General features: G+C 36.0%; 1 protein-coding gene across 2 annotated transcripts in view; it reads left to right on the top strand.

Annotated features, from left to right (window-relative positions):
• The window catches only part of RNF38 (ring finger protein 38), a gene marked incomplete at its 5' end in the record, with an annotated part of 129,266 nt that extends 114,346 nt beyond the window's left edge, over positions 1-14,920 (top strand). For both annotated transcript variants that reach the window (XM_079705644.1, XM_079705643.1), the window contains 8 exons: positions 1,864-2,031; positions 3,245-3,415; positions 5,493-5,654; positions 6,156-6,262; positions 7,841-7,925; positions 11,474-11,595; positions 13,153-13,252; positions 14,684-14,920. In XM_079705644.1, coding sequence (XP_079561770.1) covers positions 1,864-2,031; positions 3,245-3,415; positions 5,493-5,654; positions 6,156-6,262; positions 7,841-7,925; positions 11,474-11,595; positions 13,153-13,252; positions 14,684-14,746 — 978 coding nt within the window. In that variant the 3' untranslated portion in view covers positions 14,747-14,920. The remainder of the gene's footprint in view (positions 1-1,863; positions 2,032-3,244; positions 3,416-5,492; positions 5,655-6,155; positions 6,263-7,840; positions 7,926-11,473; positions 11,596-13,152; positions 13,253-14,683) is intronic.
• Positions 14,921-18,123: the final 3,203 nt, after the last annotated feature.

Below are 18,123 nucleotides of genomic sequence, written 5' to 3'. Positions count from 1 at the left end.
GCTTCCACTGCAGGGGGCAAGTGTTTGATCCCTGGTTGGGGGACTAAGATCCCGCATGCCTTGTTGTATGGCCAAAAAAGAAAAAGAAAGAAGAAAAAAGGCAATTTGACATGGAAATAGAGAAAAATAACCTATCAGCAATATAACAAAGTCTACAAACTTAACAAAAGAATTTTGAGGAATAAATTTAATAAGAATAATATAATCTTTATGAAGAAGACTAATTTCTTGAAGGTACAGTACTATAGTATTGAACATGTAATGACATGATATTCCAATGAAAAGCTGTAATATAGAATTATGTCCTTTGTAAAATAACATTTAATACAATTAATATAAATTAGGATTCCAGTGGGTTTTGAAACTGGATAAAATTACTTGAGGTTATTTAAATAAGAATAAATGTGTGAAAATGGCCCAAAAATGAAAAGAAAGTATGGTAATGAGAAGAATTTGTCTTACTAGCTACTAACTTTTCTAGTAAGATACTAGAATTGACAAATTTGGCAGAAAATAGATCCAGGTATGTTTGGGAAGTTATTGATGGAAAAAAGATGTATTTCAGTTTAGAGGAAAAGGGAGGGTTTATTTACCATTAAATAAAGGGTTTAACAGAAGATAAAGCATAGACTGGGAAAATATTTTTGTTACACGTATCTCTAATTAGAAAGCCAAACTATAATGTTAATGGACAGCCTTGTAGAAAGTGGGCAGTGAGCAAAATATATAGATTATTTACATAAATTTGTAATGGTTAATAAACATATTAAAAGATGTTCAACCTTTCTAATCAGAAATGCAAATTTAAAGCAAGCCGGTTGTGATATTGTTTTTTTTCACCTCCCCCATTCTTCTAGTAGGTAAGCATGCTTGTAATGCAAATACATCTACCTGGGAATGGAGGTGCTGGGAGTCCTATTGTTATTGTTGGGATTGTGACTTAATCCATCCAGACTTTTGCTAAAGTTTAAAATACATTCACCCCTTTACCCAGTCACCCCTATGAAATAAATGAAACTAATATGTAAGGATATATGTTCAGTGACATTTTTTTTTAGTGACATTTTTTATGGTTGTATTTGAATTGGTAAAAAGAGTGAATACAACTTGAATGTCCACTAGTATATAAATGATAGGACTGTGTTAAAGTGATGAGTGTACTTGAAATATCTTGTTAGTGTCAAAAAGAATGAATTGCTTTTAATTTCCTTGAAGTGATATCTACAATATTAATTGAAAAAAGTAAGTTACAGGGTAATATCTCATTTCCGTTAAGAACAAAACCAAACATGACAATAGTTCATGGGTAATCATGCTAGCATATGTTTATATACTCATGGAGAATGATGTGGGAGAACACATTATTAATATTGATTTCTTCCAGATAGGTAGGGTGGGAATAAAACTGGCCAGGAGAGAAGGAAATTATTTAACTTTTTAAAAATACTATCAATACTTTACATTGTTTCACTAGTTGCAATTAAACAAAAGTTTTTTTTTCTGTTGAATGTCACCAGGTCATTAGAAGATATGTTTCATTTTTCCAAATGTCCTCTTTAGAAAAAATTTCTGCTCTTTAGAGCAGGCTAGAAGAGTTAATATAGCAATTCATTATTCTCCTGGATTTTTTAAGTCTTTTTGAGGGAAGACTTTAGACCCAGGTCACTGGGTATCATATAGTACTCTTGAAACAGTCACCTTTCTTTTCTTTTGACAAGAATATTTTGGTTGAAACTGTAGTACATTGTGAAAATATGTGCAGCGAAGAGGAGAATCAGTAAATGCCCAGATCTTAATTTTTAATAGTTGATGTTTTATCCAAACAGTTAAAAGTTCTAATGTTCTATTTTTCTTTCCTAATAGCTCCATCAGGGCACCGTTCCTGTTTCTTACACGGTAACAACAGTGGCACCACATGGGATTCCCCTCTGCACAGGCCAGCACATCCCTGCTTGCAGTACACAACAGGTCCCAGGATGCTCTGTGGTTTTCAGTGGACAGCACCTCCCTGTCTGTAGTGTGCCTCCTCCAGTAAGTCTGTGCAGTCCTTCTTTAGAGTGCCTAAATGTGTTATATAAGCAAAACCTGAGAGACTTGTACCTTTTCAGTTTCGAGTAAAAAAGGCAATTTTACTGCAACAGAAATTTCAATAACACCTGTACAGTAACAGTTTAATAAAATTAGCTTTAAAACTTGATATGTTTTTACATTAATTAAATTACACATATTTTAATATTCTTTGAAGGTCAAAGCCTGTTCCTCACATATCAGCACTTTATAATTAAACCTTGATAAAGATTGGGCTTGGGGTTTTAACATAGGATATTGGACTGGTTAGTAGTAAAGTCTCAGAGACTTCAGTGATCAACATTAATAGTTGATCAGCACTTATTGGGTTTTAACAGGCACTTTGAATACTTGGTCTTACTTATTCCTCACTACAGGAAGCCTGATGAAACTGAAAATGACTTGCTTAAAATCATAGAGAAAATTAGCTTGAGAAAACAGGGGTTCACGCTCACTTCTTTCTGCCTCTTACAAGCTATGCTTTATCCTTTATCAGCCCCCAGTCTAGCCTCCTTATTTCAAAAATGAGGTTGCTGAAAACCAGAGGATTTAAATGACTTGTCAAAGGTCAATAATGTCTTCAAAGTAAATCACTTTGCTAAATCTTAATATAATCCTAATATCCCTGTTTGAATTTGAGATTAAAACAAACACATACATACAAATACCAATACCAATTTAACAGTTTAATTTACCCATGCTTGGTTTCTCAGCAATAGATTATAGAACCAGTGTTCTAAGTTAGCAGACTAAAATATTGAGAGACCATAAAGCATTTAGTTGTGAGTTGGGCTCTTAGAAATAAAATCTACAAGATTGAAAAGGAGAGCTTCTTGGAAAGTAGTAATATCTGCTATATTTTAAACCAAGTGGAAAGAGATTCCTCTTCTATGCAGCACTTTCCTTCCATTTCATAGGTGTTACAAAAGCTTAAGTAAAAAGTGTTTTGACTGGTTTATAAGAACTATATAAGATCCAGAATAATTACTAGTTACCATTATTTTACTAACAGATGCAAAATACACTAGTATTTCATTGTTAATATAGGTTATTAAAACATTTTGGTATGATTTTTGGGAGGGATATGGCAATAACATTTCAATCTCACTGTATAGGTTTTTTAAAATTAATTATATATTCTAATACTTTTAACAAAAAATAATGATTTCTCTTACAGATGCTTCAAGCATGTTCAGTTCAGCACTTACCAGTACCATATGCTGCATTTCCACCCCTTATTTCTAGCGATCCATTTCTTTTACATCCTCCTCACCTTTCTCCCCATCATCCTCCTCATTTGCCACCTCCAGGCCAGTTTGTCCCTTTTCAAACACAGCAGTCACGATCGGTAGGTATCTCTACTCTTATATCTTTAACTTTCACAGAATGTTTAGACCTAAAAGACAGATTAATTCAATAGATGTAAGTTGTTACCATTTAAAAATTATAACTTAGGCACTTCTCTGGTTCTTAAAAGAATTAAGGAATCCCCACTGATACAAATATATATAGATCTAATTTACCTAGAATTATCTTGGGTTCTTAAGTTTTTCTAGTTATTTTATATGTCATTTATCTAATCAAATTTGTTCTTTCGTATCTGCAGTCCTTTGGGAAGTAAATCTAAAAAAAAATACAGTCTGGTTTTTCCTTTCATGTGTTTCTAAAATGGAAAATGAAAATATAAAATTATTTATACTTGTTAGAATAATATTCATTCAGGCAAGTAAAGTAATCCTTTGAACCGCAATTGTTTTTTCCAAAGGCTGGTTTTCTACTGTGTTTTGATGAAAAGTAGATGAGATAGTCTATTAATATAGTTAACTCTGTCCTGGGGATGGAATATAGCTGAGAGGCATATTATTTCACAGGCCTGGAAGAGGTAAGCACTGTATCAGTGGAAGGAAGGACACAGGAAGAAGACCCCGTTGTTTTTTGGACAGGCCAAGTTGAACATCTGAACCATCGGGCATTAAGGGAGAATAGGGGAAAGAACATATAGAAATGGTTAGAGTGGAACTGGAGTGGAAATGGTTGGCCCTGTGAAAGGAGCTTGACGGTTACTCTAGCAGAGCCTGACCATCCTTTACTTAGGATTTATGCACCATGTTTGGTCTCAGGCAGAGGTGAGAGGTGAGGTTACCTGGCTAATCTGGAAAGTTAAAGTTACTCCTACCAAAAAATCTTTTAGTAGAATCAGGACAGGATTCATGCCAGGATGTTCCTTAGGAAGCTTTTCCCGTACCTGGGAATTCAAGGTTAAAACTAAATTTAGCCATCATACAAGCGTACATAAGCTTCCTCAATCAGGCGTACATAAGCTCCCTCAATCAAGCGTACATAAGTTTCCTCAATCAGGCGTACATAAGCTTCCTCAATCAAGCGTACATAAGCTTCCAAAGTAGAGTGTTAGCAGTTACTTGTATTTGAATACTGTGTTGCCACTTTCTAACTGTGGAAAGAAGTTAGACTAACATTTAAGAATATATGTTCCCAAGAGAATCAGAATGAAAACATTATCCCCAAAATGTCCTAACAGCCAAAAAGTGGAAATAGTCCAAAAGTCCATTAACTGATGAATGGCTAAAGCATGGCATATCTATACAGTTGATTATTATTCAACTATAAAAAGGAATGAAGTACTGATACACAAACTACACAAACACAAGATGGATGAACCATGAAAACATCATGCTAAGTGAAAGGAGCCAGATACAGGGCCACATACTATGTGATTCCATATATATGAAATGTCCAGAATAAGCAAATCTATAGCAAATGTGCTTTGCATAGCACTGTGTGCTTTTTGAGCATTGTCTCAGTGTTCACCACACACTTTTTAAGTAGGCTGTGAACATATCAGTTCTATAGATGATAGTATTGAGATTCAGACTATAAGTAATTTATATAAAAGCCATATGGCTCATTAGTTGCAGTACCAAGAGTTTGTCTAATGCCAAAGCCTGTAAGCTTTCTGCTATAGTGTACAGCCTGCTGTGTTCTATTCCATTTAGCCTTATTTAGTTCTCATTTACAATATGTACTGTGTTTGATTTCATCTGTTAAAGGTTGTTTCTGAAGATCTGATGTAGGTCAGTTGTGCCATGACTAAAGTAATATTAACTTTCATATAATTGGCTTTTACTACATGACTTTTTGTCTTTCCTTCTGTCATTTTTTAGAGAACGTTCAAATAGTGAAAGAAATGTTTAATAACATGTTTGAGAGATTTTCTTACTGAAATTCAGTAAAGGCAGTAAGATTTTACTATAGGCTGTATGTCCACATGTATGAATTTAGATTGATGTAAACATCAAGAAATGCATGACCTTAAAGATGTCTTGGGGTTTTTGATTTTTGTTATTATAAAGCACCATCTGTCTAAATACTGGAAGTATATTAGTTTGCTTTTTCTCACCCCTCAGCCTCTGCAAAGGATAGAAAACGAAGTGGAACTCTTAGGAGAACATCTTCCTGTAGGAGGTTTTACTTACCCGCCATCAGCCCATCCCCCAACATTGCCTCCATCAGCTCCTTTGCAGTTCTTAACACATGATCCTTTGCATCAGGAGGTTTCCTTTGGAGTAGTAAGTTTTCATTCATTGTTATTAATTTATCACTTGATTACTTGTTTTGAGTTCTGTTTTTTTTTTTTTTTTTTAATATTTATTTATTTATTTATTTGGCTGCGCCAGGTCTTAGTTGCAGCACGTGGGATCTTTAGTTGTGGCATGTGGGATCTAGTTCCCTGACAAGGGATGGAACCCGGGCCCCCTGCATTGGGAGCGCAGAGTCTTGACCACTGGACAACCAGGGAAGCCCCTTGAGTTCTGTTTCAGTATAACTCTACATGTTTAGAATTTTAAATGTATTCTTGCAGTCAGTTGGAAAATTATATTTAGAAGTACACCTAAGTGTATGTTTTAAACAAGCTGTTGCATCTATGTTAACGTTTAAAAAATATTAAATACCACTTGAACAGTAAATAACTTCCTAGGTTTTTAAAAAAGAAGAGACTTTATTCGACAGCTTAAAAAGTTGTGAACGTAGAATGATTTTAAATTGTTTTACCATTTTTTTCTCTACAGTCTTATCCTCCATTTATGCCTCGGAGGCTCACAGGACGTAGTAGATATCGATCCCAGCAGCCAATACCACCTCCCCCTTATCATCCCAGCTTACTGCCATATGTGTTGTAAGTTCTGTCTTTCTTATTTTAATGAGTTCTGAATTTTGACATCCTTGAGATTCTCTTTCCTTTATGAACATTTCTGTGTGGTATATATTTAATTTAGAGTATGTTAGATATTTGTTTTTATTTAGTGTTAAGAGGTTGGGGTCGGGGGGGACCATTTAAGGGTGAAAGAAAGAGCAAGGACAAGGTAGAAGTTGGGGGTGTGGGGGAGAAATTTGTGAGCCAGAAGATAGGTTTAGCAAATCAAAAGATAGAGAAGTTTAAATTTTTTGCCTCTTTTACAGCTGGCATCACTTGCCACCTTCTTTTGGTTATCTAGCATTTGATGCTGCTACTTCTCAGGAAGAGGGAGAAAGAAGTTGTATTTGTGCCTTAGAAATACTCTTCTAGGGGCTTTCCTGGTGGCGCAGTGGTTGAGAGTCCGCCTGCCGGTGCAGGGGATGCGGGTTCGTGCCCCGGTCCGGGAGGATCCCATGTGCCGCAGAGCGGCTGGGCCCGTGAGCCATGGCCACTGGGCCTGTGCGTCCGGAGCCTGTGCTCCGCAACGGGGGAGGCCACAGCGGTGAGAGGCCCGCATACCGCAAAAAAAAAAAAAAAAGAAAAAAGAAAAAAAAAAGAAATACTCTTCTAGGATTAAGTTTGTAACAGAAACACCCATGGCTTAAATATGACAATTCTTTATTTCTTTCTCATGTAATGAAGTCTAGAAGTAGGCAGTTCAAACATGGTTTGTTAGCTCCATAACCCTGAGGAATGGTTCTACTATCTTCAAATTTTTATGGCTTCCTCTGCATGATATAAGATGACTCCTCAGGCTCTAGCCATTACATCCACATTCCAGCTAGCAAAAATGAAGATGGATCTCTCTGCCTACCTGCCTCCTCTCAAGGATACTTCCTAGAAATTGCATGTATGACTCTGCCTACGTCCCATTGGCCAGAATTTAGTCTCATGTCTGTAACTACCTTCTAGGAAGGCTGGGGAATGTTGTCTTTATACCAGAGGGCCATATGCCTATATCATACTATTTTGATAATTGTAGCTTTATTGTAAGTCTTAAAATCAGATGGTATAAATCTCCCAACTTCGTTCTTAAACGGATTTTATTTAAAGTCTTTTGCATGTCCATATAAATTTTAAAATCAGCAATCAGTTTCTACTTTAAAAAAGCTGGCATTTTGGTAGGGATTACATGAAATCTGTAGGTGAGTTTTGGAAGAGAAGTGACATCTTTAACAGTATTGAGTCTTCTGGCCTACTTATATGGTATATTTCTCTGTTCATCTTTTAAAATTTATCCTAGCAGTATTTTTACAGTTTATATTATACAGGTCTTGCACATGTTTAGTTAAATTCATCCATAATGTTTCATGTTTTTTTATGCTGTTGTGAAAGGTATTTTTTAATGTCAGTTTTTAATTGTTTATTACTAGTGAAGTCAGTTTCTTTAAAAGGTTGTCACTGATCAACACTGACCATTCTTTATCCATTTAGCACTGGCCTTGTTCTTCTCATCCTGTTCATTGAAATAATGTATTAATGCATTATCAATGCTTGTGTTGCTTATTTGCATTGCAGATCAATGCTTCCAGTGCCACCTGCAGTGGGCCCAACTTTCAGTTTTGAATTGGATGTGGAAGATGGAGAAGTAGAAAATTACGAGGTTAGTAGGTGAAATGTGAATTAATTTGGGGAATTTTGTACGCATAAAAATATTGTGCTACTCAACTCATTGATCTAATTAAACATTTATTAGGTAAATCCATTGTATATTTCAAGATACAAATGTGGGCTTCCCTGGTGGCGCAGTGGTTGGGGGTCCGCCTGCCGATGCGGGGGACATGGGTTCGTGCTCCGGTCCAGGAGGGTCCCGCGTGCCGCGGAGCGGCTGGGCCCGTGAGCCATGGCCGCTGGGGCTGCGCATCTGGAGCCTGTGCTCCGCGGTGGGAGAGGCCGCAGCAGTGAGAGGCCCGCGTATCGCAAAAAAAAAAAAAAAAAAAAAAGGTACAAATGTGTCAGAAATACTGTTCATCCTTAAAGGTATTTCAGCATGTACCACACAGTTATGATAACAAGATAGACTTTGGTGCTCTATTCGAATTACATACAATTCCTGTAAAAGAATGTAAATGAGAAAATGGTGAATTACGAGTGGATGTTCTGAAACCATGCAAGTTCTGAACTATGGGACCTGCAAATAGAAAAGAGTACATCTTGAAAGACTTTTTAACACTAGAATCAACAGGATTTGATCATTGAATGGTTTGTGGTAGTGTCAGGGTTATGAGTGGGAAGGATGCAAGAGAAGATGCTTTGCAAAAAGGACTACAATAACTTGCGCAGAAGGCAAACTCAAAGATGATGGGGCAAATAGACGGTGTTGACATTGTCATATTATTTGAGGTTAGGAATAGGACAGACAGTTTAAGGGTTGGAAGGCACATTTGGATTTGGAAATGTTGAATGTGAGTGACTATGTGACTGTTTTGGTACTGCCTTACCCCAGCCTCACTCTATTTATGAGTCTCTATGTAGTATGAATACTGGAACAGGGTTTTTTTTGTTATTGTTCATTTTTTTAGGTGAATTGAACCTGGGAACAGGGAGGAAAGACACACATACGCAAACACGGTCTTACAGCACCTTTTTTTTTTTTTTTTTAATGCATGTGGAAGAGATCAGGCCAAATGCTATCTATATTCTTTTGTAATTTTTAAAATGCCATTATACTACTTTCTGCATATACAGTCACAGTGTCCTTTGGATTGCATTCTCAGATTTCTTGAGAAAGGGGCTATAATAATTTCCTGTTTCTACACTGTTTATGCTAGTTTTGTACAGAGTAGTAAGAAAAGGAGTTGGTTATCCTTTAGGCATTCTGTATTAAAATTGTCATAAGTCATGTTGCTGAAAAGGACAGCTCTTTGTTAAATCATATACATATCAGTGAAAAAAAACAGTGATACACACCATTCTAGTATAAGAAAAATATTTTGTGTTTGGCATTAGAGTCCCTTTCTTTTTTTTTTTTTAATTTTAATTTTAATTTTTATCTTTTGGCCCCGCCATGTGTCAGCGGGTTCTTAGTTCCCTGACCAGGGATCAAACCTGCGCCCCTGCACTGGAAGCACGGAGTCTTAACCACTGGACTTCCAGGGAAGTCCCAGGAGTCCCTTTCTAAATTGTATTTTGGGTTGACTATGTTTAATCTTCTGCAAAGTCATACTTTAATCCAGTCAATAGTCTTGTTTGCTTTTCTGGTTTTGTTTCATAGTATACACGCCTACAACACACACTAGTCCAGAGTACTCACCATTTTTTGAGTCTGCCCTATACATCCTTGCTTCAGTGCCTTTATTCCCCTTGATTCTTCTGCTTAAGAACTTTTCCCCCTTCCTGTACATGGCCATCTTTCAAGAACCAGTTAAAAACCTGCTACCTCTGTGAAAGGCATTTCTAGCCCATTCCCAGGTCTATGTGAGTCTCTCCCTCCTTTTTGCTCTCATAGGGCTTATAAAACAATACATACTAATCATGTCCTGCCTTCAGTTGTCTTGCTTTCAGATCATGTAGGTTTGTTGAGGGCTCAATTATCATTACAGTCTCCATCCAATAAGGGCTTAAAATAATGGTCATAAATTATATTACTTGACCTAAGTGTCCTATAGAATATAAAATATAGGTGTAAAAGATATATCACCTCTATCATAAACTTTATAGCTAATTGTAATCAGCATCAGTTAAATTTAACAAATTACCATCTACTAGCATTTAGAAGGACTTAGGGGCATGCATGGGGAAGGGGGAGCAATTTATTTAGATGACACAATTCTCCAAATAAAGCTGTACCAAAAGCAGTGTTGCAGCAGCATCATGTTAAAACACACAGTTATCACAGCATTGATTATTGATATTATGGGAAATTAAATTTATTCCTCTCATTGTCCATCCTTATTTCTTCATTACCTATTCTCTTAACCCTGTGGCAGCCTTAAAAAATAAAAAAGAGGGGCAGCAGCATGCACATGGCTGCCTGATTGTAGGATAAAGCAAATGAGCAATTAGAGCCATTGAAAACTGGGAGAAAGGAGGTACTAGTGTAAAATCAAGCATAATAGCTGCAATGTGTTGAAACATATCTACTGTGTTAAAATCCATGAATTGATAAGTGATACTTCAAAAAATAAAAAAAAATAAACTCATTAGTCTTATCCTGCCTATTTTTTATAAATTAAACTACTGAGTATAGTTTAATATGAGGCAGCTGATCAGTGTAGAAGTATTTCATCTAATGAAGAAAGAGTGATAGAATATTACCGTTTTGCCATCTTTAATGAATTAATGGATCTAGGCAGTGTTCCATCAGTGCTAACTAACATAACAACTAGACATGCTGAGCCTTACGATGGAAATAGTAAAATCTTCCAATTTATAGGAAGTACAGGGGACAAGGAAGGAACGTTATTAAACCACACGAGTCAGGGATGGGGAGGTTCAGTCAGCAAAATTCAGACTGCGAATTTCTACAGGCCATTGACCTGGTTTCTTTAACAAATAAAAGAGTAAAAAAAAAATACTTGAGATGTCAAGCAGTGGTAACATGGATTTATTTGGATCCTAATTTGAACAAACTATTTCAAAAAGTGTTTTGAAAATAATTGAAACAGAGGTATTTGACATTAAGGAATTACTAATTCTGGGGGTGTGATGATGTTAGTGTGATTATATTCTTTTAAAAAGTGTTTTAGTTTTTAGATTGGTGGTGGTTCTCAACCTGGGGACAGTTTTATCCCTTAGAGGCTATTTAGCAATATCTGGAGATATTTTTGTAGAGGCCAGGGTTACTGCTAAACATCCTACAGTGCACAGAAAAACCTCCCACAAAATTTTATCCAGCCCCAAATGTCCAAAATGCTGAGGTTGACAGACTGTCTTAAAGATAACAAACAGAACTATTTCACCAATGAAATACCATGTTTTAGTTTTCTTTCCAAATAATCTAGGGTTTAGGAGTGGACAGTAAAAGATGAAATAAATTAGCTGTGAATTGTTGAGCCTGGGTAATGGGCATATGGAAGTAATTTCTTTATACTATTTCTCTACTTCTGTATGTATTTAAATTTTTTCCATAATAAAGGTAGTTTAAATATATATATATTGGAATATAAAATTTAAGGAAAAATGCAGCTATGTCTCTCTTTCCCTCTGTAGGCCCTGTTAAACCTAGCAGAGCGACTGGGAGAGGCCAAGCCTCGAGGACTGACTAAAGCAGACATTGAACAACTTCCTTCTTACCGGTTCAATCCTAACAACCACCAGTCAGAACAGACTTTGTAAGTATATTTTTCTGACCTCATTCTGTGTTAAATTTCCTTTTCCACCTTTTGTGAAATAAAAGCTTGGAAGTCAAAGATAACTTGATAAAGATAAGTAGTGACTATTTCATGCTCTAGGCCTATGCTGTCCAGTAAGATAGCTGCTAGTCACATGGGGCTATTTAAGTTAAATAAAATAAAAGTTAAAATTTTTAGTTGCACTAGCTAGTGATGCTATATCAGAAGATGTAAATGTAGAACATTTCTATCACCTGAGGAAGTTCTGCTGGACAGTACCGTTCTGGATTTTTAGGTGGCCTAGAAATCTTATGGTTTTTAATTCAAACACTAGAATTATATTAGATTGAAAAGTTTCATACCTGTAAAATTTGAGGGTTTTACCTGAAGATTCTCCTTGTTATAGTATCTTTTTTAATAGCAGCTCTGCTAGATACAATTCACATTTAAAGTGTATAATCCAGTGGTTTTTAGTATATTCATAGAATTTTGCAACTCTGAATTTGATTTGCATCATCACAATCAAGTTTACACCATTTTCATCACCCCCATTAGAAACCTCATCTGTTAGTAACCACTCCCCACTTCTCCCCAACCCTCTAAACCCTGGCTCAGCCCCCTGCTGTATCACTTCATTCCTAATTGACTATACCATTTTACATTCCCACCAGCAGTGTATAGAAGTTTTCAGTTTCTCCACATCCTCACCAACGCTTGTTATTGTCTGTCTTTTGATTCTAGCCATCTTAGTGGGAGTGAAGTGGTATCTCACTGAGGTTTTGATTTCCATTTCCCAGATGGCTAGTGATGTTGAGCTCTTTTACTATACTTATTGGCCATTTATATATCTTTAGAGAAATGTGTATTCACATTCTTTGTCCATTTTTTAATTGGGTTGTCTTTATTGAGTTGTAGAAGTTATTTGTGTATTATACATATAAGTCCTTATAAGATTTATGATTTTCAAAAATATCTTCCATTCTGTGAGTTAGTTGTGTTTTCACTTTATAGATTGGCATCTTTAGAAGCACTTTTTTTTTTTAATGGATGAAGTTCAGTTTGTCTGCGTTTTCTGGTTGGTGTTTCTTGTGCTTTTGATACCATCTCTAAGAAACCATTGCCTATTCCAAGGTCATGAAGATTTACTCCAGTGTTTCCTTCTAAAAGTTTAATAGTTTTTAGCTTTTACATTTAGGCTTTTCATTTTTTAGTTAATTTTCGTATATTGTGTGAGGTAGGGGTCCAACTTCATTCTTTTGCATATGGGTATCCAGCTGTTCCAACCCCATTTGTTGAATATAATAGTATCTTCAGTATTAAGGTTGTCTTGGATGTTAAGCCAGAAATTTTCTTGATCATCTCTCACTCAGTAAAGCAAAGCACTCCTACTAAATTTCTTAATATCATGCTTTTTTCGAGGTATTGATAGAGTATTTTGTTTTAAAATTTAAATATTTTGATAAGTGAGATGATAAGTGGTTTTGTAGGCTTCGAGAGTTGTAACAAAATAGAAACCACTTGGTTTTATAGTTAAACAATCTTTTTGCTTTATTTTAGGTGTGTAGTATGCATGTGTGATTTTGAGTCAAGGCAGCTACTTAGAGTTTTACCCTGTAACCACGAGTTCCATGCCAAGTGTGTCGACAAATGGCTTAAGGTAAAATGATGGCATCTGAAGAGAATGACATCGCATTTTCTTTCTTATGCATCATAGTTTTATGTAGAGTAAGTCCATGGTTTGGTGGAGGGTGATTAAGGAGACAAAACTGAAACACAGCTTTCAGTATGATTTCTGCAAATTAAGAGAAAAGACCAGTAGAAACGAACTACAATCATCAGCGTGGGAGTGATTGAGCAAAATCTGAAAATGGGTTTTCTGTCCTTGATAATCAGTATGTCCTAACTTTCTTCTAAGAGTTTAGAGGTGACCTCACTGGAGGTTCTTTGTCAGAGATTTACATGAGAAATAAACCTCTAGTGCTTTTACATAATTCTGACCATTTTCTCCTTTGTGTATATAGGTCGGGGGGAGTCCAAAGACACAAATTCTAATAGTATGCCAGGGTGAAATTATTTCAGGGACTTCTTATTTTCTATTTTTTATAATAGTAGGATAAAAATGTGATGAAGTAAAATAATTTAGTAAACTTAATGGTTTGTTTGTTTTAGATTATTCTGAGTAGGAGATGATAATACTGGCTTAGATAACTTCACAGTTGGTGAGGAAGACAGATGAGTTAAAATAAAATAGAATCAGTCCTCTGTGTGAGCACAGATTAAGGGTACCCAGTTTAGTCCAAACTGAATCCTGAAGGCAAAGAGTCTAGACTTTTTAGAAAAATGAAGTTATTATATATGCATAGCCCTGACATGTGAGAACAGAGAATGACCAGAAAAACACGGGTTCCACGTGGCTGATGGCTAGAGTGTGAGGGAGAAAGGCAAGAGAAGAGAGGGATTCAGAGGTAAAACCAGGAGCCAGCTTACTGCAGAGTCACTGTGAAGTGTGCGGGAGTTTGGACTTGATCCTGAAAACATGTGAGAGGATATGTTTTAGAAAGATCACGGCCACAGTTTGGAGAATGGAATAGAGGAGATAATTTCTGAGAGACAGAGAGAGGAAATAAGGATGTTCTGGGCCAGATGGAGAAGAAACAGTAGAAATTGGATGAAAAGAAGAGTACTTGATTTGAGAGCTATCATAATGTAGAAATGAGAGTGTTTGATGAAAAATGCTTCGTAGAACGTAAGAGAGCAGGTGTTGCTTATGTTTCTGATTTTAGCAGCACAGCCAATGGTAGTGCCATTTGTTGAGGCGGAGTTTTAAGCCAGTTATTAAATTTGTCTAATCTGGTGATGGGTAGTTTTGTCTGTATGTTGAAACGGACCTATTAAAACATTATTCACAGGCTGTTATTGTTTTTGAGGTTTGTGGAGTATATTTTAAAAGATTAAATGATTGCTCTGTACCTTCTTAAAGAAACAAAGAATGTAAAAACTATGTGGAAAGTAAAAATAGTTCTATTGCTTTTAATATGTTTCACTGTATAAGTCAAAATTCAAACAAGTTTTCTCTTCTGTGTTTTAGGCAAATCGTACTTGCCCAATCTGCCGAGCTGATGCTTCAGAAGTGCATCGGGATTCAGAATGACCAACCTAAGAGCACAAATTTAATTTGGGTGTTCCTCATCACATGTATATATGGACTATCCATTGAACTTAATCTGTGTAGCTTCCAGCCCTCCCTTTACCAAAAGGGTCAATGGACCTTTCTTTGCACTGTGTGACCTAATCAACTATAAAAGCTTACAATTAGTCTTCACAATTTTGGGATTATTATACTAACCGTGTGATTGGAACTCCAAAGACTTTTTCTTTAGCTTAATTTTGTGTGTGCACTAACATTCCCTGGTTTTCGTGTGATCATTCCGAGTGTTGCTGCAAGATTACAGTGGACGTGATCTTTTAGCATGTGCTTTTATAAAAAGTGGTAGCTCCAGATGATATAGCAATCTACCTTATATAGAGCCTTCAGAAACTGTGAGTGGAAATGAATGCAGCGTATGACTGTTGGTGATAAATGTATCTGTGTGTGTGAGAGAGAGAATGTGTGAAACTACTTGTGTGAGGGCATGGTAGCTCAAGTGTGTATGAGATCCTGTATACCAGCATGTACCAAGAATGTGTGTGTAGTTTTAATTATGCTGCAATGTATAATCTGGTGTGTTATTTAAACAGCACTAGTACTGTACACTGGTTTTTTCCCTTGTGTTTGCTGTTGCACACTGATTGCTAAGGGTGCATCAATTATAAGCATTGAATACTCCATCCCCTTCCCTCCCAATGAATGGAATGAGAAAAGCCTTCTTCCTTTGCTTCAGGCAGCTGTCACCTTCTCTTCGTTGGTGATCCCAAGTGGGTCACTTAAGGAAAAAAGTGTAACAGATTCTCACTCCATGAACCTGATACTTTCATCCTGTTGTGAAAAAGAAATTTTTAAATCTCCAACTTGCTGTTTCCAAAAAGAAGGTGCAATATCATACATCATCAATTAGCAATATTAGCATTTCAATCAATGTTTTGAATGTTGATACTCTCTTGTTTTTCCTTTACCTTTCCAGTAAGCTTCTTACCGGAAGTACTTGTGATTTTTTTTTTTTTTAATGTTTAGATTTGTAGTCTATTCTGAAGATATTTGAGTAATATATTTCTAAGAATACCACTGGTCCCATGAAGTCTCACCTCCTCTACTTCCACCAGAACAAAATCTGTTAACTCAGCTTGACTTCTGATATGTTCTTTGTTCAAGCTCCCATAGGCAACTAAATTGTTTTAAGAAAACTATATTTCTGTTCTGCCAAGCTCCAGTTCTGAAAGTTGTCTAGTTCTTTTCCCCTCAGTAAATGTGTTTCTCATCGAAATCCTCATTTCCAGGATGGATCAAGTGCTGTGACAGCTCAAGCTCTTTAGACCTGATGTGCTTTGATGTTTTATTGCTTTTCTTTTTAATTTTTGTTTGAATGAGAAAATGATTAATTTAACCGGTATCCAGAATACTTGCAGTATAAATGAAGATTTGATTTTTGTATAAAAAATAATGCTGTAAAACAGGAATTGACCTTCATTTAGTTGATCTGAAAATAATACATAGCTGTGTGGGTTTTTTTAATAGGTTCATTGAGCATAATTCAGATTGTTTAAAATCATTTTCCCAGCAATGTTTGGATTCCTCTCTCATTCTTCTAGTGTGCTCAACATTGCCTCTTCCTGCAGTTGATGTCCTTGCTCTGTTTGCAGTAGCACAAGCTGCATAACTCCAGTCGGGACTGTGATGACTTGCTGCCAGCCTCACTCAGCTTTCAGTTGGCTCTGTGTCCGTTTTCTACTCAGTGTTAACTACTTGTTACTGCCGTGCTACTTGCCTTCTCTTGAAGACTCTATAAGCTCATCACAGCTTAGAGTTCAGTAAAGTCAATTCACACAGAAGCACAATTTTGCCCTTTTCCAGACACTGTTGCCTCTATCTAGTCATACAAGTAAGATTTTGTGTACCTTCTGTTTGCCCCTGTATTTGTCAGTGCATCAGAAATACATCTAAACAGTGGTAAAATGCACGTTACTTTTAAATCATTAGAATATCCTCCACCTGTTCCTGATGAATAAAGTGTGTTAAAGACCAAAATTATTGGCATAATAATCAGCTACATTACAAATCACATATAGTCTAATCTTTATTTTTTTTAATTAAGAAATCACGTTTAAAATGGCAAAAGCCCATCTTATACATAGACTCTTTTATATAGCTGCAAAAAATTTATATCTGTACAGATCTAACATAACACTACTACACTCAGTATTCATTTTATTGAAGCATGCAAGTAAAGCACTTTTTCTAATTTATATAGATACCTAATTAACAAGGCACATTGTACTAATGACTAGGAAAAGTAGCTCTTTCCTCCCTCCCTCTGATGAATTCTTAATACCCCTTTTCCATTAAAATTTTGAGAGGTTGTTGGCAATTTAGGAGGCAGCAGGGTCTATTTTGGTAAAATCCTGAATGAATTGTTGCACTCTCATGACTGATCTGTCTTTGGGAATGTCTTCTTTGCATGGGGCTCTTAAGGATGTGTGCAGACTTGCTTGTTAAGTGGTTAGTGCATATTAGGAGCATACATGCATGTGTTCTGAACTAGCTTAGACTAGCCACAGTGAGTAACTTTGTGGCTAGCAGAAGAGAAAGAACAGTTGATTCATACCCAGCTGTTGACACCTTGGGTGATGCACCAGATAGCAGGCAGATGTTGGTTTGTTGCCTTCTTCCTCTTTCCTCCTAAAACAATTTTGGCTTTACCACCTTAACTCTGCTGTGTTTTTTGTTTTTCTATGCATGAAATACCATCTTTGTTTGTTTTTAGCGCCCCCTCTTCCCCAAACAGAACAAAACAAAAAACAAGGCCTCCAGGTATCAAGATCTCATTAGGATTTTCTGTCCTGAATTTTTTTGAGCAAAATCTGGAAAATGTGAAAGCATATTTAGATTTTATACACTCTCTGAAATGTGATTTGTTAAGATTCTTATATTTGGGCCTCTTATAACATTTTGAAAGAGATCTACCAACTCACTTATGAGTATTTTTCACAGATATCTTTAGGCCTGTTAGAAAGCTATTTTCCCCCTGTTGGTACATTTGGTTACCTCATTTTGCTGTTTCTTTCAGATTATGAAAGCTTACAGGGGTGTATCTTTGGAATCATTTGCTGAGTCATTTCCTCAAATCATACTCCATTGTATCAGTTAACATATAGTTTTAAATGTACGTATTATAAATATCTGTAACCAAATCATTTGAAGGCTTGATAAATTTTTAACAAAGTTTGTACATTTTTTATGAAAGTTACTAGTAATGCTTTACTAAGTAGTGCAATGAATTTTTATTTTTAATCCCTGTGCCCAATTTTGGAGTTGAGAGGGTTGTTGGTAATAAATGTATGATGTACACTTAAAACATTCGGTTGCGTTTGGTG

Source organism: Hyperoodon ampullatus (assembly GCF_949752795.1).
Source record: "Hyperoodon ampullatus genome assembly, chromosome: 6".
Lineage (NCBI taxonomy): Eukaryota > Metazoa > Chordata > Mammalia > Artiodactyla > Ziphiidae > Hyperoodon > Hyperoodon ampullatus.
Note: the sequence above shows the minus strand (reverse complement) of the source record. Positions and strands in the feature narration are given on the sequence as shown.